Raw genomic sequence first — 24,715 nt, 5'->3', positions numbered from 1 at the left:
GTTGCCACAGACTGGGTATTTTCCTACCATGAAACAATGATGCCACCCAGTGTCACTATTTGAAACTGCAAGTAAACAATGAAACATAAGTCTGCCTTTTGTTAAAAGTGGAGGGCTACATTATTATGAAGCATAATGGGTAAAAGACTGAATCCAGGACAGCTAAACATGAAACACACGTGGAGTGCTTGGATTTAAATATTTAGCTATTTTCTCATAATTTTGTAGTCAGTCTAAAGCAAAGACATTTCTAAATACCAATTTATGTGTCTCAATAGCATGCAGCCAGATTTGTGTGAAGTCTATGTGACAGAGAGAAAGATGTTTTCAGTGGGATCATGAGATGCAAATAGCTGTTTACACTTGTGTAATGGAAATCATCGGACTCTTTATGAGACAGTATGTAATGCACACATTAAAACAGAAAAAAACCTTGCCAGTCACCACTTAGAATAAACTGGTAACCAGCGTATTATAATTTGAAAGCACCTTTAAGTAACTAAAATGGTTTATGTTTATAGCTGTTTGAGATAACTTATAGTGCTAATAAAAATGTGAATATTGCCTTTCTCTTGTCTGTATCTTGCCTTGACACAACCCAATAATAATAATAATAATAATAATAATAATAATAATAAAAAAAATATTCTTCTTATTATTAGTATAATTATTATTAGATTGTGAACGAATCAACCAATGAGAGAGGAGGTTCAGGCTGACTCTGATCACATGACTCTTTTTTGCCCAGACTGCATGCAGTTTGGCATTAAAATGTTTTCTGTAGCACTAACCATAGTGTTGCACATTTGACATGTTAGATACACGTTACGCTATTTTAACAGATCAAATAACCCACTATTAAGAGGGGCAGACGGCACTAACGCGAACAACAATACAGCTTTTATTTTTGAGTCTGTATCTAAGAAGTGAGGAACTGCTGTAGTCAGAACAAGCTAGCGTTAGCTAACAGGTCGGACGGCGACGAGGCCCCAACCGGACCAGTAACAAGGGGGAAACCATGGCCAACATCGCAGTTCAGAGGATAAAACGGGAATTCAAGGAGGTGCTCAAAAGCGAAGAGGTTGGTTATCACGTTTGTCACTTCAAGTTGAGGCTATTATTTCTTCTCATTCTGTACCTGAATGAGAGTGACGCTTCGCTGGCTCAGCTGTTGGCTTGCTAATCATCATGCTGATAGCTTCAGCTAACTGTATATGTCACGGCAGCGCTCACAAATTGCTATTAGGGCTAGCCAACAATGTTCCACTCTGGGGATGTTAAAGCCAAGAAAGTAACTGTTGCTTAAACGTAGTTAATCACATTTTAGGTATATTGCTGGGTTTAAATGAGCCTCGATAACAACATTGACTAGCTTACCATGTCTACCCTGGTCGTCAAGTTAGCTTGGTCAAGATAGCAAAGATACTTGGGTGTTATCCCTCTTAAAGTAATAAAGATACATACACATTATACGTGACACAATCATTCATCCTTCACTAACTTGAACCGTCATTAGAGATTTCACAACATTTAGATTTGTAAGGGTGCAACAAGTTGAGGCCAACTTTTCCTTGTGTTGCGTGAGGTGTCAGCTTATGCTGCATTGGCATATTTGTGTTTGACAGCATGCAAGTTTAACATTATAATCTGTCTGCTAAATTTATAATTCTCCTTCACTTCTCACCCTTGCAGACAAGCAAAAACCAGATAAAAGTTGATCTGGTGGATGAGAACTTCACAGAACTTAAAGGAGAGATAGCAGGCCCCCCAGACACACCATATGAAGGTGAGGGGCTCTTAAAGACACAGCCTACTAATCAAACTGCCTGGTTGCACAATTTTGTAATGCGATATTGGGTGTCATAGACCAAGGGGCTACACTGACTACTCATTTCAAAAGCTTCTACCTTTGTAATCATGTAACTTAAAACATGTAGCACTTTTAGCATGCTTGAAAACCCCCTGTAACTATTCATGAAGTGTATCACGTTAATGTTTTGATCTTGTACAGGAGGTAGATATCAACTAGAAATTAAAATTCCAGAGACGTATCCATTCAATCCACCCAAGGTAAGGATTCATTACTGTTTTTGCTACTAGTCCTGTTCCCCCATGTTGTGCATTTTGACTTAAAAGAAATTACAATATTGTGCAAATCCAATAACATATTTTATTGCTTATTTATTTATTCATTCATTCAATAACTCAGGTGCGGTTTATCACAAAAATTTGGCATCCCAACATCAGCTCGGTCACAGGTGCGATATGTTTGGACATTCTTAAAGATCAGTGGTGAGTAAATCTGTGCAGGTTTTCTTTGCATTCTTCATGCTTCTTCATATTTTTCTTTTTGTGTGTGACATTATTTTCTCTAATAAAACCAATAATAAATTTTATTTAGCTTTTCGTTCCCGCTGTATTAAATGTTTGACAAACACTTTTAATAAGTAACTTTTTGTTTAACTAAAATATACATCATTTAACATTTTCAGTATGATTAAAAACTGATTCAGAGTGTTTGTACGACTATACTATTTTTTTTTTTCCTTTTAAATTATTTTTATGCAACGATTCTGGTGTAGGGTATGTTAGAATATATACACTACCGTTCAAAAGTTTGGGGTCACTTTGCCATTGGATTCAATAGGGAAGTGACCCCAAACTTTTGAACGGTAGTGTATGTACATATATATATATATATATATATATATATATATATATATATGTATATATATATATGTATATATATATGTATATATATATGTATATATATATGTATATATATATATATATATATATATATATATGTATATATATGTATATATATGTATATATATATATATGTATATATATATGTATATATATATATATATGTATATATATGTGTATATATATATATATATGTATATATATATATATATATATATATATATATATGTATATATATGTGTATATATATATATATATATATATATATATGTATATATATGTGTATATATATATGTATATATATATATATATGTATATATATATATATATATATATATATATATGTATATATGTGTATATATATATATATATATATATATATGTATGTATATATATATATATATATGTATATATGTGTATATATATATATATATATATATGTATGTATATATATATATATATATATATATATGTGTATATATATATATATATATATATATATGTATGTATATATATATATATATATATATGTATATATATATATATATATATATATATATATATATGTATATATATATATATATGTATATAATTTTTTTTTCTTACAGCAATAAAAGTCTTAAAATATGGACCAATTATAACATGTTTGCAGTTTACCATAGCATTATGTTATTTACATGAACACTGAAAAACAGCAACTAGACCTCACTGTCTAGTTTGAGGTGAATGTGCATTATTTACTAGCTATTGTAAAGGCTGGTCAGTGCATATTCATGATACTGTTCCAACCCTTGTGCCACTGCTTTGTTTGGCTAGTGGTTATTACAATATCATTAGAGATTACTGAGTTCTGTGGGAGTAAAAGGTTGTACTACTGATCAAATGGCAAAATGTTCTGCACAAAAGCTAATACAAGCTATTAATTTCTTCAAGGGAGCACAGGGATACAGAAATTGGCAGTTAAAGTTGACAAAAAATCATCAAAGCTACTCTGAATCTTCAAGAGTGATCTGCCAATGTGTAGCAATGAAATAAAGAAAACTAAATTAAAATGTAAGGTAGGAATAAATACGGACAAAAATTGTATGACCAGGAGTGTTAAAATACCTACAGCTTCTAACATGCATTGGAAATTCTGCTCTATCTAGCAGGAAAGAAGTTGTAGAAATACATAAATTATGAGTGAGAATTGGGTTGAGACTGTTGTCTGTGAAAGATTTTACAGTTGGAGTACAGGAACATTAAAATAGAAACCTAACATTAACTTGAAGCTTAAGAAATAAATGGTTCATATTTGCAAATTTCCAAACTGGGGTAAGAAAATGATGATGCTCATTTCACAAAATAAATGTAGGTTGCATATTCAGTAGTGGACCCAATCCATCCCTTCAAGGTAGACTGCGGGGGTTTAACGTTCAGACCTGCGTTGTCCTCCCGGTGAATGCCACATATGTGCACATATGCGCTTGACCACATGCTGAGAATATGTTGAAGCATGATTCATCTGCCCATATGCCCCTTTCCCACATTTTTGCAGATTAGTGCTTATAATGTTTGCACGGCTGAGCTGTTAATGTGCATTCATGTTTCAGATTAAGTGTTTATGCACCATATCCTTACATCTCTTTATGTAAATATTATTGAACTGTTAGTCCTTTTTTTTTTCTTTCCCCCATCTCACAAAAATGCATGAGCATCACCTCTAAATATTCTATGTTGATTACAATTTAATGTAATCAATTCCCATCAATATAAATGTAGTTGCTTTAATTGATGATCTTGAGAAAACAACAACCAGTTAAGGAGCCTCTGTATCTGTCTCTCTTTACATCTATGTTCCAAAACTGAACCATTTTCCAAAGTCCTTTAGATAATATCTTCTTCATCTTTTATCGAAAGGGGGATCACTTGTGCTCATTCAGACATGTTTTTTACTTTTTTCAGTGTCAGAGTTTAATTTCACCATGCAGTGTACCTGTGAAGAAGTATTTGCATTTGTCTTTCTGTCCTCATTTAATTTGTCCCCCATGTCTATGTTGTTTCAGGGCAGCAGCTATGACGCTGAGGACGGTCCTCTTGTCATTACAAGCCTTACTGGCAGCTGCAGAACCAGATGATCCACAGGATGCCGTGGTAGCCAATCAGGTGGCTGTGTATTTTTTTTATTTTTGAACTCTGAATTCTTTTATTTTCTTGAACATGATGTACCACTGCAAGTAACTGTTGCTAAATATCTGAATACCTCTCATAAATATCTATAGTAATTCTCTGATGTGTGTCACATAAGTGAAATGATTCTTCATTTACTCCCAATATTCTGCTGGATGGAACTTAGTAGAAAAAAGAAACTGTATATAATGTATAGAAGGATGGGCATAAAAAACACACAAGACAAAAAAAATTATAATTACACGCTTTACGAATAAAGGAAAAATACAGATTAACAATTGGTTTTAAAACTACTTTGTTCTAGTTACTTTTATGGGCCTTCCGACAATATTGTTGCTACTAGTTGATATATTGGAAGGATTCGGATTCTTGTTGCAGGTTCAGTCATTTTCCGTGGTGTGAAACTAACTTAAGGTGTCTTTTGCCTAATTTCCTTTTTCATTGGAATGTTTATTCTACTCTGAGAGCATTATTACACCTACAGTCAATCATTTATACTATGTAAAGTGAGTAGTAGTTATTTATTAATCACCCCACACTTTAGTGAATTGCATAAAGCAATGAAATAAGCTTGTGTAAGATTTGTTTTTGTTTGCTAAGCATATACTTATAGTAGTCACTGGACATGGCCCAAGTTCTAGTGACTTCCGGAAAATATACCTGAAACTTACTATGATTGGTAGGGATGGTGTTTGACTATGGCCAACAGCATTTTGTAAATCTGATTTATATTTGATATTCTCTCGATGAGTGTGTAATTAGGCCAATGTGGCATTAAAGAGAGCTTGGCAGCTCTGAGAAGAAATGGCTGACCAGTACCTTGCAGTTCTTCCAGTTCATTTGACATAATGGAAATTATACGAAATCTTACCTGCAGCACCTCTGATGGATGTTGTGATGGTTGTCATGAATATTTTTAGCTTTGGGAAGAGGCTATGCTAGGGCTGGGCGATTAATCGATAAAACCAATATATTGAATTTTCCATTTCTGGTGATTTATTTTTATGAAAATCTGGATTTTTTTCCATAGTTAGTTAGCAGCAGACTTAGCCCTCCCTCCACACCAGAACGGTGTTTGACAGATTTTCAGTGAAGTGACCCTTCACTCATGCCTGGGATTTGTCTGTGCGTATAACTGCAATGAGAAATGCTGCTCTCTATGAGATGCAGAAGTCAACTTAACCCACAAACCCTAGTTAAGAGACAACCTTCATCAGGGGAATTATTTCTGCAGTGGATCCTGTATGATAAGGATCCAGATGGAAAGAGATCACAGATGCAGTTGTGTTGCATATTTCAATGTAAGATATGAAGTAGTTTATATGGTGGAAAAGTTATGACATTATCGGCTTTATTTTTGCTGGCATTCATTTATATAAATAAATAAATGTTTTTAATAAGTTTATGTTTTGTAAAAGAAAAGAAAAGAAAATGATTAAAATCAGAAATCGGATTTGGTTATAAAAAATCTGAGATTTTATTTTTAGGCCATATCGCCCAGTCCTAGGCTATACATATAATTATTTTAAGTCTTGTATTTTTAATCCAGGCAGTGGTTGATCAGAGATTTTTTCCCACATTTTTTATTTTTTTTTTAAAAAGGGGTCTAATATAAGCCCAGTGTTCATTCAGTTTATGTTTTTTCTATAACAAGCACTGATTTTAATCAGGGTAGGTACAGCCGGTTAGGTGAGTTACTTGGTTTGGTTTCTGTTTCTGTCTTGGTTTGGGGTTGTTTACATTTCTAGTGTGGGCTCGGTCGCTAGCACATTCTCTCTACAACCAGTTGAGGCCGTGGCGCGGGCCATACCCACTGTTTACTGCTCAGGACAAAGCAGAAAGACGCAGTTTCAGCCAGTTGCAATCAAGCAAAGTGACATCAGCTGTGTGAGCTCCAGCTACTTTACCACACATGGTGCGCTGAAGCGTCAGCCGTTGTGTTAGCCCACATTGGGCTGACTTGCATTTTTCACATCCAGCCTAAAGGCTGCCAAGATATCCTTTTATCAGAACAAGATCAGCAATGCTCCCAACACACGACAACTGTTCATGGTGTTTAACTCTCTTCTATCTCCACCATCTGCTCAACCACCCAGTGTGTTGACTGCAGGAATGTTTGCTTCCTGCTCTACAGAAAAGGTTGCTACCATCAGTAACCATTTCACTGAGCCTGACTAACTCAGCCTTACCAAACCAGCTACTGGTGCCTCAATCTGCTCTTTCCGCTCTCTAAATGAGGACGAAGTCGCTAAACTTCTAGTCAACTCAAAGCCCACGACCTGTTCTCTTGATCCTGTCCCTACTGACATCCTGCAGTGCATTTTACCTACAATCAAAATGGCAGTAACCCATATTATTAACTCCTTTCTTAAATCCTGTGTCTTTCCCTCTGCCTTCAAGCAAGTTTGGGTTACCTCGCTGCTGAAGAAACCCACAATCAACCCAGCCCAGGTTGAAAACTACCAGCCAGTCTCACTGCTTCCATTCATGTCTAAACTACTAGAGCGTCCCGTCTTCGGTCAGGTCTCAGAGTTTCTTCAAGACAGCTACCTGTTAGATCCATATCAATCTGGCTATAGTCAAGGCCGCTCTACTGAAACTGCTCTCCTGTCAGTTACTGATTCCCTACGGCTTGCCAGATCCGCTGGTCAATCCTGAATCCTTATACTGCTGGACCTGTCTGCTGCCTTTGACACGGTCAACCATCAGATCTTCCTCTCCACACTCTCGAAGCTTGGCATCTCAGGATCTGTCCTCATGTTTTTTGTCCTACCTCACAGGAAGATCCTTCAGAGTATTTTGACGAAGGAGTGTGTCCATGGATGAAGGATCACCACCGTTGGCTAAATCTGTCCAAGACCGAGCTTATTGTCTTTCCAGCCAGTCCTTCCTTACCACCATAGATAAGCGTGCAGCTCGACTCTATCACAGTTGTGCCTACATCTTCATCTACCAGGAATCCTGGTGTCATGGTAGACAGCCAGCTGACCTTTTAAGGGTCATGTTGCCTCGGTTTCTCGGTCTTGCCGATTTGCTCTCTACAACAGCAGGGGGATCAGACCCTACCTGACTTAACACACGGCACAGCTCCTGGTCCAGGCTCTGGTCATTTCACACATTGACTATTGCAACTCCTTACTGGCAGGCCTGCCTGCATGCTCAGTTAAACCTCTGCAGATGATCCAGAATGCAGCAGCAAGACTGGTTTTCAACCAGCCCAAAAGAGCTCATGTCACTCCGCTGCTAATCGCTCTTCACTGGCTTCCAGTTGCAGCGCACATCAAATTCAAAGCTCTGCTTCTGGCTTACAAAACAATAACCCAAACGGCTCCTGTCTACCTTCACGCCTTAATCCAGAGCTACACTCCCTCTCGATAGCTATGCTTTGCCAGCAAAAGACGGCTGGTGCTCCCACCACAACGTGGCACAAAATCAGTAATCGCAGAGTCCTTATCCACTTTTAAGACCAAGCTAAAGACTCGCCTGTTTAAGGACCCCCCCCCCCCCCCCCCCCCCCCCCCCCCCCCCCCCCCCCCATCTTCTAATTTTTAAATGTCCTTTTATCAAGACCCAAGTTGGATTCTTTCCCCGCCCTATTTGTTGTCATTACGACAAGATATAACAAAGTGTAAGTGGGGGGAGAAAGTGTGTGAGGATGGGGCACTTCAGGGTCTAATCAGATTTTCAGCAGGGGCCAGCACATCCACCCATGAATCTTTGACATTTCAGAGACAGGAAAATTAAGAGGACATTTCTACAGTTTGATGAGATGTAAATACAAATATAAATGTTTTAATTCCTGGCAGTAGTGTGATTAATCACTTTGATTCACACGCTGTTTCTTTGTTTCTTTACACAGTACAAGCAGAATCCAGAGATGTTTAAACAGACAGCAAGACTCTGGTCTCATGTCTACGCAGGCGCTCCCGTCTCCAGTCCGGAGTATACACGCAAAATAGACAAACTCTGTGCCATGGGCTTTGAAAAAGTACGTATTTGGAAACCTTTTCTCTCTTTGATGTGCACTGCATTGCCAACATTTGCTGCAGATCAAAATTTTCACTTCTTTTTTTTTTCTTTTTTCTCCAGAATGCAGTAATAGTGGCATTGTCGTCAAAATCCTGGGATGTGGAGACAGCAACAGAGCTCTTGCTCAGTAACTGAGTTTTGACACTCTCTTCATCTTGATGCTCGTCTCTCTCTCTGTTCACACATACACACTCTCTCCTCCAAACCCCTGCTGTCTGAAGATGTCTCTTCCTCCATCTGTTTCACATTGGACACACTCCCTGTCTTCTCAACCCTTCTTCATCTGTGTGGTATCTCTCCTCTGTACTCATCACCTCTGCTGTGCCACACTCTAATCAACTGCTCTGTGAGCTGTTACCTCTGGTTTCTTTAAGTTCATTCAACATTCCACTCAGTGCCCCAATCAGAAATCCAACCACATCTCACCCCTTTGAAGCAAACGTCAGACTTAAGACCCCAACTCACATCTGTTAGTGTCTCCCAGCTTTTCTGGCTCTGTCCAAGAAGCGGCTGTCAGCGGCTTATCCTTGCCTATGCAGTGCATTTATTTTCATTTGTGATAACCTTTTGTAGGAGATAGTTAAGCCACTCAAGGTTTTGTTTTTTTGTTGTTTTGGGGGGACCTGGTCCTGATTTGACACATTTGCGGTTCTGTTTTCTAAACAAGGATTAAGCCAAGTCCTAATCTTTTTTTAATTGGCATCTTTATTAAATTTTTCTGGCTCTGTAATCAAAACCATTATCTTCACTTATTTGTTAATAGTATTTGGATACTCTAGACTGAATTAGTTTCCTCACATAACAGATGTGTTTCTAAAAACGGAACACATCTGCCTAGCAACGTATTTCATTGTGGTTATTATGCATTTTTAGGAAAAAAAAGGGGAAGGGGGGGGGGGGCTCAAAGGACAATCACATTTTTGTCCTATATATGCATGAAGTGAACACAATGCATTGCACCGTGCAGTTTGGCTTATTCCGTGTTTTGGAAACCTGCTTACTAAGTGTCTTAAAAGTGTTCACACTGTAGCCATACTTGTTATCGTGCCAGGTTTCCCCCTTAGCAGTCAACAAATGGCAGCTCCTGCAAGAGATCCCCACTTCCCATCTCATCTGTTTTTGACACCACTTTCTTCACCTGTCCTTATCTCCCCACATTTTTAAAAGAAAACTCTTATTTGGTTTTGGCATTCAACAGGAATACATATTATTCTTGTTTTTAAACTGAGAGAAACATACATTTGGGGGGGATCATGCTCATTAGTAACACAATCTGTGACTGGATTAAAATGGGTCAAGACAAGTTTGAAGAATTGCATCATATTAATTACACCAACAGATAAATATGTCAATGATTCATCTGTAAATAAAAATATTAAAGTCTGTGTAAATTAATGTGTTGTCATTTTTGTTTTACGTGTCAAAAATGGTTTTCATTGTGCTGTGTTTTGTCCTATCAACACCAAGAAACTGTGGCAGTAATGTAACACCTGGCGTGTCCAAGTAATTTTCTTTAATGATTAATCAAAGTCAATGTGTTGATAAATATAACATAAATACAGGACCTGTTCATGCTTCCTGTTGTGTTGGAGCAAACATTTATTTCTAAGCTTGTTTTTCTCTGCATAAATTTGAATAAAAAGCAGGATGAGGCACAAAATTAACATTAGACCAACAGAAATTTAACCTACAGGGAATAGCATTGCAGGGAAAGTGGAAGAAGTACCCCAGTTTAGATGAAAAATGTGAATGGCTTTTGCATCTTGCAGTTTAAGACATCCTTTGTACAGAAGCACACTGCTGTTATACTCTCCTGCAGGACTAAGTCAATATTACTTGCATTTATGGTAACAACAAAGTGATATGTGCTTTGCAATGTCTGGATTAATTTTCTTGAATGAAGCTTGGAATGAACACACGGTTCTAAAAAGATGACCTTTTTAGCACAACTATGTGCTGTATCAATCTTAACCAAGACCTCTTGCCAGAAAACTGAGCTCTCTATTCTACTTGCACCAAATATCAAAATCAAAAGAAGCAGAAAAGAAAAACAAACAAAACCTTAGGATGTTTTCAATAGGCAGAAAATATCTAAAGTGATAGAAGCTTACTGTATTTTTTCATTCTTCATACAAGACTATGTTTTGTTCACTGTCAGAATGTACTGCAGTCTTTGCCTCTAATTTCAGCTCGGTGTACCAGTACAGTAGATTTGAGGGCAGGCTCAGCTGTAGTGGATCTTGTTTAAAAATAAAAGTTTACACATTTTATTGAACAGTTATTGCTGTTCTCCAGTTTGGATGCGAGTATGCGCCAAATAAAGCTGAGAACCTGCACTTTAACCTGTGCACATTTTAATTGCAATATTTATGTTAATTGAGCTGAGATTAAACAAAAACTAGCCCAAATATACATAAAAAACTGTGCTTAAACATTAAACTATCTCATAGCAATCTAAGTTGCAGGTTGTTCTTGCAGACTAATAGAATTTAAAAATAGATGATAGATTGATAGAATTTAGATGATTTAATTTAGATGATTTAATGCTGTGTCCATAATTATTCTATTTTTCTAATCAAACATTTTAATGCAAATTTGACATTTTATTTTCCCACATTACTAGTTTTTATGCTCTATTTATTACAATAATTAATGAACAGGGTAATTTATATGACAATTCCAGCCTTTGTTTTCCTGTTCCTGACATTGGCTGTCATCTGTTGCATGGCCCACTTGGATGCATATTTGACAGGTGAAAAGCTCTGTGTGTGGTAAGGCGATGATTCATGGGCATCCTGTTTCCCTCGGTCTGCTGGTGCCATGTGATAGCCAGAGTTTTATTGCGTGTCTCAGGCAGCAGATATGCTGCCTTCCCTGCCAGGCGGTGAGAGCTGCGAGCAACGCCAAATGGAACTGGGCCCTGCTATCTGCAGCTGAGTTCAACTGGGGTTGAACGAGCATCATGTAAGTCTTTGAGGGAAGGAAACCCAGCACAGTTAGCTGCTTGAGGTTGATTAATTTTTTTCCTTTTTTTGTTTTGTCTTGTTTTTAAATTGGGGATAACCTGAAAAGTGCAAGATGATCTCAATAATTTGTTTGGCAATGCTGCTTCCTGAAGGTGAGTTGTTAAAATAGTTGGGAAAATGTGTGCATTTGTTTTTATTAATTGTGCTGTAATAATATTCTTCTTCTTTTTTTTTAATTAAAAAAAAACATTTGAAGGTTATAGGTGATAAATGCACTGTGTGTAATTACGCTCTAAGCACCTTGGCTTTGAAGTAAACAGCTGTTAGATGCTGAATTTTGCATGCAGCCTTTAAAGCATTTAACTAAATAGTCTGCTGTGACAAATGCATTAGCTTGTTCAATGTTATTTGATCTATAAACAGTGTCCATGACACCCAAAAAGCTGAAATGATTGTTAGTCTGCATTAGTAGCACCCTGACAAAATTGTGGACTATTCAACAACAGAATGATTTGTAATGTAGGTAACATTATAAGACATATTTTGTTAATTAGAAACTGTAAGATAATATATGACCTCTCATTTCCCACCTTCAGTGGTTCACAGTGCAGAGGGCCACTATGCTCAGAAGCTCCTGAATGATTTGATGGAGAATTACTCCAGCGCGTTGCGGCCTGTGGAGGACACAGACAGAGCCCTCAATGTCACCTTACAGATCACCCTCTCCCAGATCAAAGACATGGTGGGTACAAACTTGTCAGTACTAAATGCACTTCTTAGAAGCTAGAATTTAAAATATTAGCACTGTCCAACCCCCCAAAATCAGACCTGAGATTCAGAGAATTTCTTTGAGTAATTGTCTAATAATACAAATACTGTAAATATACAACATATAGTATAGTATGTTAAAACTGTGCTCACTTTTACAATACCATAATAAAATGACCATAAACTTAATTGGAAAATGACTTACTTGCCTGCAGAAATGGCTGCTAGTTACGAAACCTGGTGGATTAAAAAAAGGCAAATACAAGGAACTGTACATTAGAATTGATACACAAATCTAAAACAAAACCATGAAGATGTTCATTTGTCTTCTATGTTGAAAACAGTTTCATCTGATTTTCATCGATGAAGAGCAGGCATTAGCTGCTGGTGTTCATGAAAGACATGCAGAGCTGTGACCATACAGACTGGGGCCTATGGTTACTCAGCTGGTTCAGGTTCCCATTCAGGATCAATGCCGCATCACTCCTCGTTGAATTAGCACTTGCATTGTGAACGAGTGTTTAATTGTCTGGCGAAACAAAACCTGTTCTCCACCTGACATATCGAGATGCCTGTTGTTGTCAGTCCTTCACGTTTGAGTAGATACAAACGAGAGCCAGACAATGAATGTGTGTGCATGTGTATTGGGGTATCCAGTTACCCAAAGCGGCTATGTTATGGGCCCTCACTCACCTGATATTTACAGACAGGTCTGGATTTCAGCCACTGTGATAATCTGAGGCGTATGTGTAGCAGCAGAGAAGGAGAGCAGGAGAGCTCTCTTAAAGCTATTTTCAGTTATTTAGTTAGTTATATTACTGCAAAGGAGCTGCAGGGGGCTAAACTTGCACAGAATACAAGCACTAAGTATAAGTAGGAGTCATCAAAAAGAAACCTTACCTGACTCCTCTTCACAAAAATCAAAGTATAAAGCAGCCTCTGGATGATTCAGTCATTTTTAAAGAGAAAATTCTACTCTTTTCCCACCAAAGGTGTGTTTGATGAAAAAATGATCATATTATCATCCAAAATAAAATCCTACCAGCTTATAAACATGCAGCCAGAACCACAAGTAACTCTGCACCGAAAGAGGGATGAATGGATGCCATGGTATGTTAGAAAAATGCAGATATCACGTAGTCAGTAGAACACTTAAAAGAAGAGGCTTGTTTGTACTGGCACAAAAGCGGAATCACTGAAAACATAAAGAAATGTTTGCTCATTCTTTGTTTATTGCGTATGTTATCTCCCTGACTCAAACATCACTGTAAATCTGTGTTTTGATCTTAAACCTGTTGTGTCTCTCTGGCATCTTTCAAGAAAAATCAGAGATTGTAGCAGCTACAAGTGTGTAACTGAATAAAGAAGAAAAATCTGGCAACAAAGACTTTTGCCAGTCAGAACTATCTACACAAACAAAGTAAATAAACAAAATGCATGGAGTGCTACTTAGGTATATAAGAAAAAGAATATTCCTCTGTTGCTCTTCAGTTCAGGGATTCAAGTAAAACTCATAGAAAGATAACTGAGGCACTCAGGGAGATGCTGAATAAAAAGCCTGTATTATATCATGGCTATTATATCATTAGTTATGATATAATAAAGGCTTTTTATTCATTATCTCCCTGAGTACCTCAGTTATCTTTCTGTGAGTAAAACACCAGTGTGTTTGCAAACGTGATATACTCAGTACTATGATTGTGAATGTGCTTGTTTGTGTCAAGGATGAGAGGAACCAGGTGTTGATTGCCTACCTGTGGATTAGGCAGGAGTGGCATGATGCCTACCTGAGGTGGAATAAAGAAGACTATGATGGACTGGATGTCATCCACATCCCCAGCAGCCTGGTGTGGAGGCCTGACCTTGTCCTCTATAATAAGTACGACCGTACGTCACCCATCACAAGAACATTTGTATGTCTGTCCATTTATGTGAGAACAATAGATCTGGAAAAAACAGTCTTGTTGTCATGTGTGGACAAAACTCTAAAAATGGCTCATGAGCTGCAGGACTGAGACTATTTTCATTCAGTGGTAGCATTACACACTTATATGATAACACTTCACGGTTTGACAAAGTTGTGTCTCATCTGAGTCAACTTGCTGTCCTCCTCTAGAGCTGATGATGATTTCTCAGGGCCGATGGACACCAATGTGAGGCTGCGCTACAATGGAGAGATCACTTGGGATGCTCCTGCTATCACCAAGAGTTCCTGTGTCGTGGATGTCTCCTATTTTCCATTTGATAGTCAGGAATGTAACCTCACATTTGGTTCTTGGACCTACAATGGCAACCAGGTACAAAGAAACATGTGCACATTTTTAATCACAGGATAATTTATGGAGGGTTTTTTTGTGGTTAATCATCAATATGTAAATTATTGTAAATTATTTAACTCCTTTTTTTGTCTGAAAAATATACCCAATGTGCTTTCTCTACATCCTCAACCACAATCCTTATTGCAGGTAGACATTATTATGGGCATGGACAGCGGTGACCTGTCAGACTTTGTAGAAAACGTGGAGTGGGAGTGCCATGGTATGCCAGCCACCAAGAATGTCATAATGTACGGCTGTTGCTCTGACCCATATCCAGACATCACTTACACAGTGCTCCTGCAGCGCCGCTCCTCCTTTTACATCTTCAACCTCCTCCTCCCATGCTTCCTAATCTCCTTCCTGGCTCCTCTGGGTTTCTACCTGCCTGCCGACTCCGGGGAGAAGGTTTCCCTTGGGGTGACTGTTCTCCTGGCTCTCACTGTGTTCCAGCTAATGGTAGCTGAGAGCATGCCTCCCTCAGAGAGTGTGCCTCTTATAGGTAGGAGAAGTTTTGTTTGTGATGGTGTTAAAGACTAAATAAAAATTGTGTTTTAGTGACATCTTTGAAAATTACCTGCCTTTCTGGGAGTTCTAACAATCCTCTCTACCATCTGTTCATGTTCTGTTTTGTTACACAGGAAAGTACTATATTGCAACAATGACCATGGTCACAGCCTCCACAGCTCTCACCATCTTCATCATGAACATTCACTTCTGTGGTGCAGAGGCCAAACCAGTTCCTCACTGGGCAAAAGTCCTCATCATTGACTACATGTCCAAGATTTTCTTTGTTTATGAAGTGGGTGAGAACTGTGCCTCTGCCTCTTCTTCATCACCACATTCCCTCCAGGATGATGTCTGCAACCAGCAAATCAACAGCCACATTCATGCGAATGGTGAACCTGGTATCCACCGCAGGCAAGAGGTCCGGCAGAGTCACAAAAATGGCGGAAGACAACCCTCCAAGTCGCAACAGCATCACAGAGTGAAACCCCAGCATCACATCACGAGAGAAGAGAACAGCCACTTCTGTAGCTCCACACCGGGAAAGTATGAAAGCTCTAACGGTAAAATCGCTCTGAATGACTGCTGCATAGACGACCAGAAAGTTCCATGTTATCCGAACGACCAGAAGCCTCCCTGCTGCCCTGAAGACAGAAAGCCTCCATCTCAAGGTCCCATTGTCACCTTTGGTCCCTGTGTGTTCTGCAGCCACAGTAGTGCCATTCCAAATGTGGACACCAAGCTGGTGCGCAATGTCGAGTACATTGCTAACTGTTTTCGAGAGCAGAGGGCCATGTGCGCCAAGGGGGCAGAATGGAAAAAGATAGCAAAGGTGATGGACAGATTCTTCATGTGGATTTTCTTCATCATGGTTTTCCTCATGAGTATACTGATCATGGGCAAGGCAAAGTGACCAAGAAGTGATGCTGCAGATTTCTTTTTATATTTGACTCAATAAACAAGTTTTGGTCAAATGCAAAAATATTTAATAGAATTTTTTTTAATTTGAACACTAAAGAACAACAACAACAACAACAACATAATAATAATTAAAGCCGCAAGCGGCATCCATCGGGTCCGAGCTGCCTGGACCCCGCCACCCGATGTCGCCATGACAACAGGTGCTGTAATGTTTTTTTGTATTAGAAAGATTTGAGGAGCGTTTGGTCCCCAACTTGCCAGGAAGCTTCACACCAAGTTTGGAGTCAGTCGCACGAATCCCCTCAGACTAGTTTGTTCAAATGGCAGTGAAATCCAAGATGGCGGGCACCCTGTTGCTATGGCAACAGGTGTTCGATTGACATCAATGCTGGACTTGGGTTGTCAGAAGTATGAATCCTGGCAAGTTTGGTGCAGATCCCACGTATTCCTATGGAGATATAAGCAAACCGTGTTTCATGGCGAGGGCATTTTTCGTCAGTTGCCACGGTTACACGCTTTTTCCTATTAGAAAGATTTGAGGAGCGTTTGGTCCCCAACTTGTCAGGAAGGTTCCCACCAAGTTTGGACTCAGTCGCACGAATCCCCTCACACTAGTTGGTTCAAATGGGAGGGAAATCCAAGATGGCGGGCAGTGCGTTGCCATGGCAACAGGTGTTCTATTGACATCAATGCCGGAGTTGGGGTGTCACAAGTATGAATCCTGTCAAGTTTGGTGCAGATCCCACGTATTCCTATGGAGATATAAGCAAACCGTGTTTCATGGCGAGGGCATTTTTTCGTCGGTTGCCACGGTTACACGCTTTTTCCTATTAGAAAGATTTGAGGAGCGTTTGGTCCCCAACTTGTCAGGAAGCTTCCCACCAAGTTTGAAGTCAGTCGCACGAATCCCCTCAGACTAGTTCGTTAAAATGGCAGTTAAATCCAAGATGGCGGGCACCCCGTTGCCATGGCAACAGGTGTTCTATTGACTTCTTTGCTGGACTTGGGGTGTCACACGTATGAATCCTGTCAAGTTTGGTGCAGTTCCCATCTATTTCTATGGAGATATGAGCAAACCGTGTTTCATGGCGAGAAGGCTGTTTTCCGTCGGTTGCCACGGTAACACGTTTCCTGCTATTAGAAAGATTTGAACAATTTTTGGTCCCCAACTTGTCAGGAAGCTTCCCACCAAGTTTGGAGTCCATCGCACGAATCCCCTCAGACTAGTTCGTTCAAATACGATGTGTGTAAAGTGCAAAAAATGGCAAAAAAATGGCCGAACACGCCAAGATGGCGGGCGCCCTGTTGCCATGGCGACAGGTGTTACTTTGAGTTTTTTGGTCAACTCGGGGTGGTGCACGTGTGTGCCGAGTTTTGTCTTCCTACGTTGAAGTAGACTTCCGGGGCCCCATTCATGTGGTGATTTTTGGTGACTGTAGGTGGCGCTGTTGAGCCAATTTTGCATTGAAGTGTATGCGGACCTTATAATATCCGAGTTACGCCGGACGTGACGTCTGTGCCAAGTTTCACAACTTTTCATGGGTGTTTAGGGGGTCAAATTTGGGGTCAAAGCGCTTAGGAGAACGAGAATAATAAACATAGCAGAAACAATAGGGCCCCGCCATACTTTGTATGGCTCGGACCCTAATAATAATAATAATAATAATAATAATAATAATAATAATAATAATAATAATAATAATAATAATAATAATAATAGAATGGAAATAAACAGTGTAAACATTTGGTGCCATTCAAAATCCCATTTCATTTCTGCATATGTTATTTATATTTACTCTTAAAATATATTATAGTACATTGTTTTAACTCCTCACTCATACTGTTCCACAGTCTGAACACACAGCATGAAACACAAAATCTTTTTGTATTTGTATGGAAACTTTACATTTGAATGTTTTTCTTCCCTTTTAATAAACAACCACCTTCTCTGTTCTTAAACATGTTCTGTATGTTGTGTGGTAACATCATATTAGCAGCTTTGTACAAACTTTGTGTTGTCTGAAATGTGACTGTATTTGTAAATTTGAACAATTTTGACTGGAAAACCAGGGAGTGAATATGATCCAGATAACTGACATTGTAAATAATCTTTTTGCTCATTTCTGAATTAATGGTTTGATTGAAGTCATAAGTCAATATTTCTGCACAGTAATGGAAATATGGTACGAAAATGGAACAGTACATGTTACAGAGCGACTTCAAATCAAGAACTGGTTTTGTTTTGTTTAAAATTGTGATTCATCTTGATATTTTGGTTAGTACATATTTAATGTGTGATTTGTACTCTTCTCTATTGCTTTAGTTATTGCTATTGAAGATGACCTATTGGATCTGAACCCATACTCGCAATTCTAAAATAATTTATGTTTTTCAACAAATGTTTCCACTCTGTTATTAAAAAGCTTTTCCAGTATTTTAGAAAATTGTGAAAGTAAGGAGACAAGTCTATAGTTGGTAAAGCCATGTTTATTCCCACCCTTGTAAAATGGGGTGACTTTGGCTATTTTAATTTATTTGGGACAGACCCAGTGCAAAATGATTACAAATTAATGCTAATGGTTTTACAATCGCAACAATTCGTGTTTCACTATTGTCAGATCAATGTCATTAAAATCTGTTGACTTTTTGCCCTTGCATTTTTAACAATGGCTAATATTTCTGGTCAACACTGAATCAGGATTTCTCTCTGTCAATAATTCCATATTTTTACCAGGTTCCTCTGGATTAATAATTTCTTTAATCATTTCTCTTGCAAGGTTGAGTCTGACGAGTCTTGAGTCTGAATTTAAGATGCAATTACATTTAATTTACAGAATTTCTTGAAATTCTCAACTACTGCACGTTACAGATTATATTCTCATTTTCAGTTAAGTACTCAGGATAATCTAATGGTTTACAATGGTTTGTTGTTGTTTGCTGTTCTTTTCTTTCTTACTCGTCCTTTTAACATGAATTGGCTTGTTCTTACAGTTTTTATATTTACTTTTTGCCTCTTTAGTTTGTAATTTTCTGTATAACATATTCTTTTTTCTGCAAGCATTTTGTAGACCTTTTGTGATCCATGGAAAGTCATTAAATTTTAATCTTCTTCTTCTTCTATATTTTTTAATTGGGCAATTTTTATTCTGCATTCCCAAAAATATATTAAGAAATATTTCATATGCATCACCTAAATTTTCTTCTTCTTATTTTTTCATATTATATTTCTTTGCAGTTTTGTGCTAATAATTCACACGCTATATTCTTTGAATATACATTTAATCTGTTATATCCTAACCCATAATCATTTATATTAGTTAACAATAACATTTTTATTTGCATCTGGAGCTTAACAAAACTGAAAAAACTATGAAAATATGTGAAAGCAGTTGAATCTATTCAGATATTTAAACTGAATACAATTCTTTCCTACATTCTTATTAATCCATTGTATTTGCCACTTATGCAATTGTTCCAGTATTTTAAATGGGCTGTCTGCTTCTTTGTCAATCACTCATTGCTTTGATGCGAGGGTCTTTCATCATCTGACCACTGTAAAGTGATCTGTTGTCAAGTTAAAATATGACCAGTGGAGACAGCGCATGTGTTATTCACAGCTGTGAAATCAGATGCCCGAGGGCTGAGATGCATAGGATTACTGCACGCTCTGGATCCTCAGAATCATTTTTCTGTTCAAATCATCCAGTGAATAGTTAATGAGTGAGCTTTGTTTGTTGCACGGCCAGCGTAGCGAAGGCGTAAGGTAATATGGAGCATCAATTATGTAACACAACGTGCACATTCTTACCCCTCTTTTCCAAAACTCTCATACCTTCAACTTTCAAAGTCAAGTAAATGCATTTGTGTGTGCATATAACCATGCAAAAAGGTGTGAAATGTAAGTAGAAAAGGAAGAAAATAAATGGCCCAAGGACAAAAGGAACAATGGAATACTAAAAAGACAAAGATTACTTAAGAACAATGGCTGGAAATCATTAATTCAGCCAAGCACTGTTTTTCATTAAAGTTTTGAGGTACCTGCTCCTCAGTGAAACTTTGCTTTCACTCATGCTGCTTTATTTATTTTTTAATTTAGTTTACATAGTTTGCTTTTCGTACTACATGTATTCTATAAATTTATAAAAGTTTATAAATTTGGTATAAATCCATAGAATTACCAAAGGTAACACTAATAACAGATGTCATTAAACATGAAATAGCAGCCCTGAAATACTTAATATTACATTCTTAAGGAGAAATATTTTAATTATATGTGTGTAAATCTCATTTTATTAACAAATAAACTATTTAAGATTTTGTTCTTTTTTGTACATATACATAAAATCAGTAAATAAGTATTCTATAGCCTATAAAGAATAAAAAAATCACAAAACTAATGATACTTTCTGTCTTTCAGTACTTTCTAAAATTTCTCAGCCTAAACTCATGCCAACCAATTAATTCCAACAAAATTCATTTAAAAAATTCAGGTCTTTTGTCTATTAATTGGTTGTTTTCAGCTCTGGATTTGGTGCCCAGGCTCATTGTGTTCAAGGAAAATGTCACCTACTGAAATAAAGTGAATCGCTGATTGTTTATAACTTTTTTGTATAAATGCTGTATTTCTGCATATTTACTGATGTGAAAAATCTAAAATGTTGTTATTAAAGTGTCTATTTTTTAATATTTATTAAAAAAATAAATCAACACGAAAGATTTGAAATATAATAGAAAGAAATATCACACTGATGTAAATGACATTTTTAAGCGGCTGTCTCCTGTCAGATTTTTTTGCCTCAATCTTACAATAGAGGGCGCTCTTTTCTCACTCATCAGTCCGATGCCTAAAGGCTTGCTTTTAGAAGCTTCATAGAGCACCACAGGAGGGCAAGTAGCTCAGAGTTGTTCCCAATGTCTTTTTATCCTCTAAATGATCCATTCACAACATTCTATTACTGTAAGGAGAAAAAAAAAACATAACATATACTGACTGTCTATTTGATTAAATATAAATACTATTAATGACAGTAAGTGTGTAAAAAATGCTTGGGGAGCAGGCAACATGCTTCTCATTGTTCTGTAAAATTTCTCCACCATCTGACAGAAAAGAGGAGAGACTGCTTTTTATTCTCCTCTTCAAAGTGATTGTTATGCTGGAGCAGAAGTGTGAACCATGTAATTTGAAGCGTAGTAGTGCGGGCACTGAGGAATAAACTGCTGGGAAATTACCAAGTGCTGGGCAAAAAATTTCACTGGGCTGTTGTCTTTTATCGCTTAGCTTTACACATAGAATGGCATCACTGTAATGATACAGTTCATTCATTCACTTTCTATACTCACCTTATCCTATTTAAGATTTTATTGGAGCGTATCTCAGCTGCCACTGGGATGAGAGGTGGGATACATTTAGATGGGTCACCAGTCCATCACAGGGCCAATACACTGACAAATGAGACAAACAGCCATGCATGCTCACACTGACATGAAACATTTATTTCACCAGTAATTAACCAGTGGTCAAATGGTAGTGCTTTCACATAATTTAATGCATAAATTGAAGCACTTTATATTTGTGTTTAAAGACTATGCTGCATGTAGTCCTTGACGTGTAAAAGACTGCACCATATTTATATGTCAAATTTACAGCCAACACATACGGTCCTCCTAAACTACCCAACAGTGTTTATAGATATTAAGATTAGCTCCATTATGTTTAAAATGAGTGGGTACGTGTGCTACCTACAAAATGCAAGCTAAAATGTTCTCAGTTCTTTCATTCAGGTACATATTTAAATGTATTTATTGTAGTTTTTATATTAAAAAATGTGTAGTTTTGCTTCTGCATAGGGAAGATGACCTCTTAAAAGGGCAAGTTGGTTTTCTTGAAGATGTTGCTGTCTTTGGAGATGGCTTTGAGAATTTCTAAACCGAAATGTTTGGTCAGTTTTATCCAGCGAGTAACAGAAAAATAGGTTGTGTCGCTGCAATTAAGTTAGATGACATACTTGGTGACTCTTCTTGGACGTGTAAGCTCCTGTCTGCTTTGACATGTGGAGAAATCACCTGGAAGATGAATGAAGGGGCCGGGAGGCATGCTGAGGCTGAGGATCTGTGATAGCTTGGTCATTACCTCTGACCAAAATGTCTGAATTTGGGTGCAGTTCAGACATTCAAGCAATATGTCAACATGCTGACATTGTGTGTTGCACATGAGGTGCATTTTGTGGGTTGTGTAGTCAGCTGTTTTGTTTAAAAATAGGGTACCAGCTTGAATGAAAAGAATTTACATATTTCTGAGTTTAGCCTTTAAACTGATCAAGGAGTGACTAGTTTTCAGTGGTGATTATTTCATAGTTACCAGCTTACCAGTTTTAAATGCTGAGCTTTTATATAGAAATTTATTTTCTGCATTTTATTTCCATTTTCAAAAGTCTATTTTTTTTAGAAACATTTAAAATAATCCCTATTGCCAGACCAGACTGAGACTTCAAATCAAATCAATTTTATTTATAAAGCACTCTTCATGCAAAAAAGCAACCCAAAGTGTATTACATAATAAAAACATTTTCTTCATGTTCAGATTTCTTTTTAAAAAAAATGCTTCACACATAATAATAATACAAAATTCAGTTAAAAGCTTGTGTAAAAACAGGAATAGACAATAGTATTTCCACCTATTTAAAATCATGATTAAGACAGTTAATTATGATAGCTAAACAATATTAATTCATCTTTTTGAGCCTGTTAGTAAGGCTAAACTCCACCAAATTTAATGCAAGTGACGCACAGCAAATGCTGTGGAAGGCAGCGGCACTACCAATGGTGGACAACCCACTGCAGTTGCCCACTAATTGCATGATTGGTTGTTTGATCCCTGACCCTTAACCATGCTAAAGAGTCTCGGGGGAACACACTGAAGCCTAAATTGCTCCCAATGGCATGCCTGCGTTTCATGTCAGCTCCATAGCCGTTATTGTGCATGAATGCAGGGAATGAGATATATCCTGAAGGGCTCTGTTTTACAGATTTAAGTTTAAAGGCACCTAGTAGAGTATTGACATTATTGATATTGATATTATTTGATAGAGGCATTACCACACTATGAAAATGTTTTACAAGTGAAAGTGTTGTATTTACAGCCCTACCTAAGTGTGGCTGTAACCAGATTATCAGCCAAATGTGTGCATTGATAGTAAGTAAACTCTTACTTCAGTGGTCACTACCAGTATGTTACTATTACAATGTTGTACGATATTTTCAGAGTAATATTAAACATAATGTTTTCAGAGCAATATTACTGCTTTCATGTGTGTTTAATCTTTTAATTTTTACTGCTATTAATATAAGTGTTGCAGTTACTTGTTAGTTGGTGGGCAGATTTTCGCTTTGTTTGCATTTGCATTTTGTGTCAAGATGTCAAGTTCTCAACCCTTAGGGCAGCACCCAGACCTTTACAAACATTTAAGATGCAATTTAAGTTTAGACATATTTTTTTACTGCTCTGAAATGGGAAAATGTAAACCTGTCAGACAAATTTAATCTTTCACAATTTCATGTATTTTAGTAGTCATGTGAGGTAAAGTACAAATACCTGAAAAAAGTAAGTTAAAAACAGGATTTCAGTATGTTCAGCACTTACCCTCCATTATTGGTTAAATGCTGCAACCTTCAAAACAACTCATTATGGCCATTTTTACACTCTATTTATTTTTACACTGTCAGGGACCTAGGTAGTGTGTGGAAGATCAATATACAGCCACATCAGCTTGGCACCTCCTCCTCATGCTGCCTGATCTCATTTGGCAGTAAGATGGCATGCCATTTTTCAACCAGGAGCTGTTGAAGGTCAATCATTGTGGTTGTGTTGGTCGCCATAGCTAAAACAGCACTTTCAAGTCGATCCCACAAGTGTTTGATAGGATTATCCTCTCCACTTTCACATTTGTGATTACTCTGTGATGATCCTGGGTCTGTGGGGAGAGCGTAGTCATTCTGCAGGGTGGCTTTAAAATCTTCTGATATGTCTATCAATGCCAATCAGGTGCCAGTCATACAGATGTAGTTTGCAAACATCTGGCAGCACTTGCATATCAAAACAAGAGTGAATACCAACAGGAGAATATTGCAGGGAATTTTGGCACATTGTTTGGGAGCTCTACCTGACATATGAAGTCCAGCATGTCCATGTTTTAAAAAAAAGTGTGGTGTTTGACTAAACACAAATTTCCTTACTTTTTGTGCTTAGCTTATTTAAAATGCAAACAACTGGAAAATTAGACAAAACATGACTAATTGGGAAAAGTAGGAGAGCAGAGGAGGAGGACAGTGCAT

At 37.5% G+C, this 24,715-nt stretch overlaps 2 protein-coding genes across 2 annotated transcripts; both read left to right on the top strand.

Moving 5' to 3' along the window:
- Positions 1 to 730: 730 nt before the first annotated feature.
- Positions 731 to 10,298, top strand: ube2ka (ubiquitin-conjugating enzyme E2Ka (UBC1 homolog, yeast)). Its single transcript, XM_041990600.1, has 7 exons — positions 731 to 1,081; positions 1,693 to 1,786; positions 2,012 to 2,070; positions 2,210 to 2,292; positions 4,755 to 4,854; positions 8,738 to 8,866; positions 8,968 to 10,298. Exons 1-7 carry the CDS (start codon positions 1,019 to 1,021, stop codon positions 9,040 to 9,042), a joined length of 603 nt encoding a protein of 200 aa, XP_041846534.1. The 5' UTR covers positions 731 to 1,018; the 3' UTR covers positions 9,043 to 10,298.
- A 1,687-nt stretch (positions 10,299 to 11,985) lies between these two features.
- Positions 11,986 to 16,376, top strand: LOC121642789 (neuronal acetylcholine receptor subunit alpha-9-II). Its single transcript, XM_041989738.1, has 6 exons — positions 11,986 to 12,025; positions 12,470 to 12,615; positions 14,366 to 14,520; positions 14,758 to 14,938; positions 15,107 to 15,458; positions 15,598 to 16,376. Exons 1-6 carry the CDS (start codon positions 11,986 to 11,988, stop codon positions 16,374 to 16,376), a joined length of 1,653 nt encoding a protein of 550 aa, XP_041845672.1.
- Positions 16,377 to 24,715: the final 8,339 nt, after the last annotated feature.

The sequence above is a fragment of the Melanotaenia boesemani genome, chromosome 7 (genome assembly GCF_017639745.1).
Source record: "Melanotaenia boesemani isolate fMelBoe1 chromosome 7, fMelBoe1.pri, whole genome shotgun sequence".
NCBI classification, from domain to species: domain Eukaryota; kingdom Metazoa; phylum Chordata; class Actinopteri; order Atheriniformes; family Melanotaeniidae; genus Melanotaenia; species Melanotaenia boesemani.
The sequence above is the reverse complement of the archived record's forward strand: the minus strand, read 5'-3'. Positions and strand labels throughout refer to the sequence as shown.

Coding starts and splice junctions, on each gene's coding strand:
- ube2ka (XM_041990600.1), top strand. CDS start 1,019: ATGGCCAACATCGCAGTTCAGAGGATAAAACGGGAATTCAAGGAGGTG. Junction 2,071..2,209: donor ATCCATTCAATCCACCCAAG/GTAAGGATTCAT, acceptor TCAATAACTCAG/GTGCGGTTTATCACAAAAAT. Junction 2,293..4,754: donor GACATTCTTAAAGATCAGTG/GTGAGTAAATCT, acceptor ATGTTGTTTCAG/GGCAGCAGCTATGACGCTGA.
- LOC121642789 (XM_041989738.1), top strand. CDS start 11,986: ATGATCTCAATAATTTGTTTGGCAATGCTGCTTCCTGAAG. Junction 12,616..14,365: donor TCTCCCAGATCAAAGACATG/GTGGGTACAAAC, acceptor GTTTGTGTCAAG/GATGAGAGGAACCAGGTGTT. Junction 14,521..14,757: donor GACCTTGTCCTCTATAATAA/GTACGACCGTAC, acceptor GTCCTCCTCTAG/AGCTGATGATGATTTCTCAG.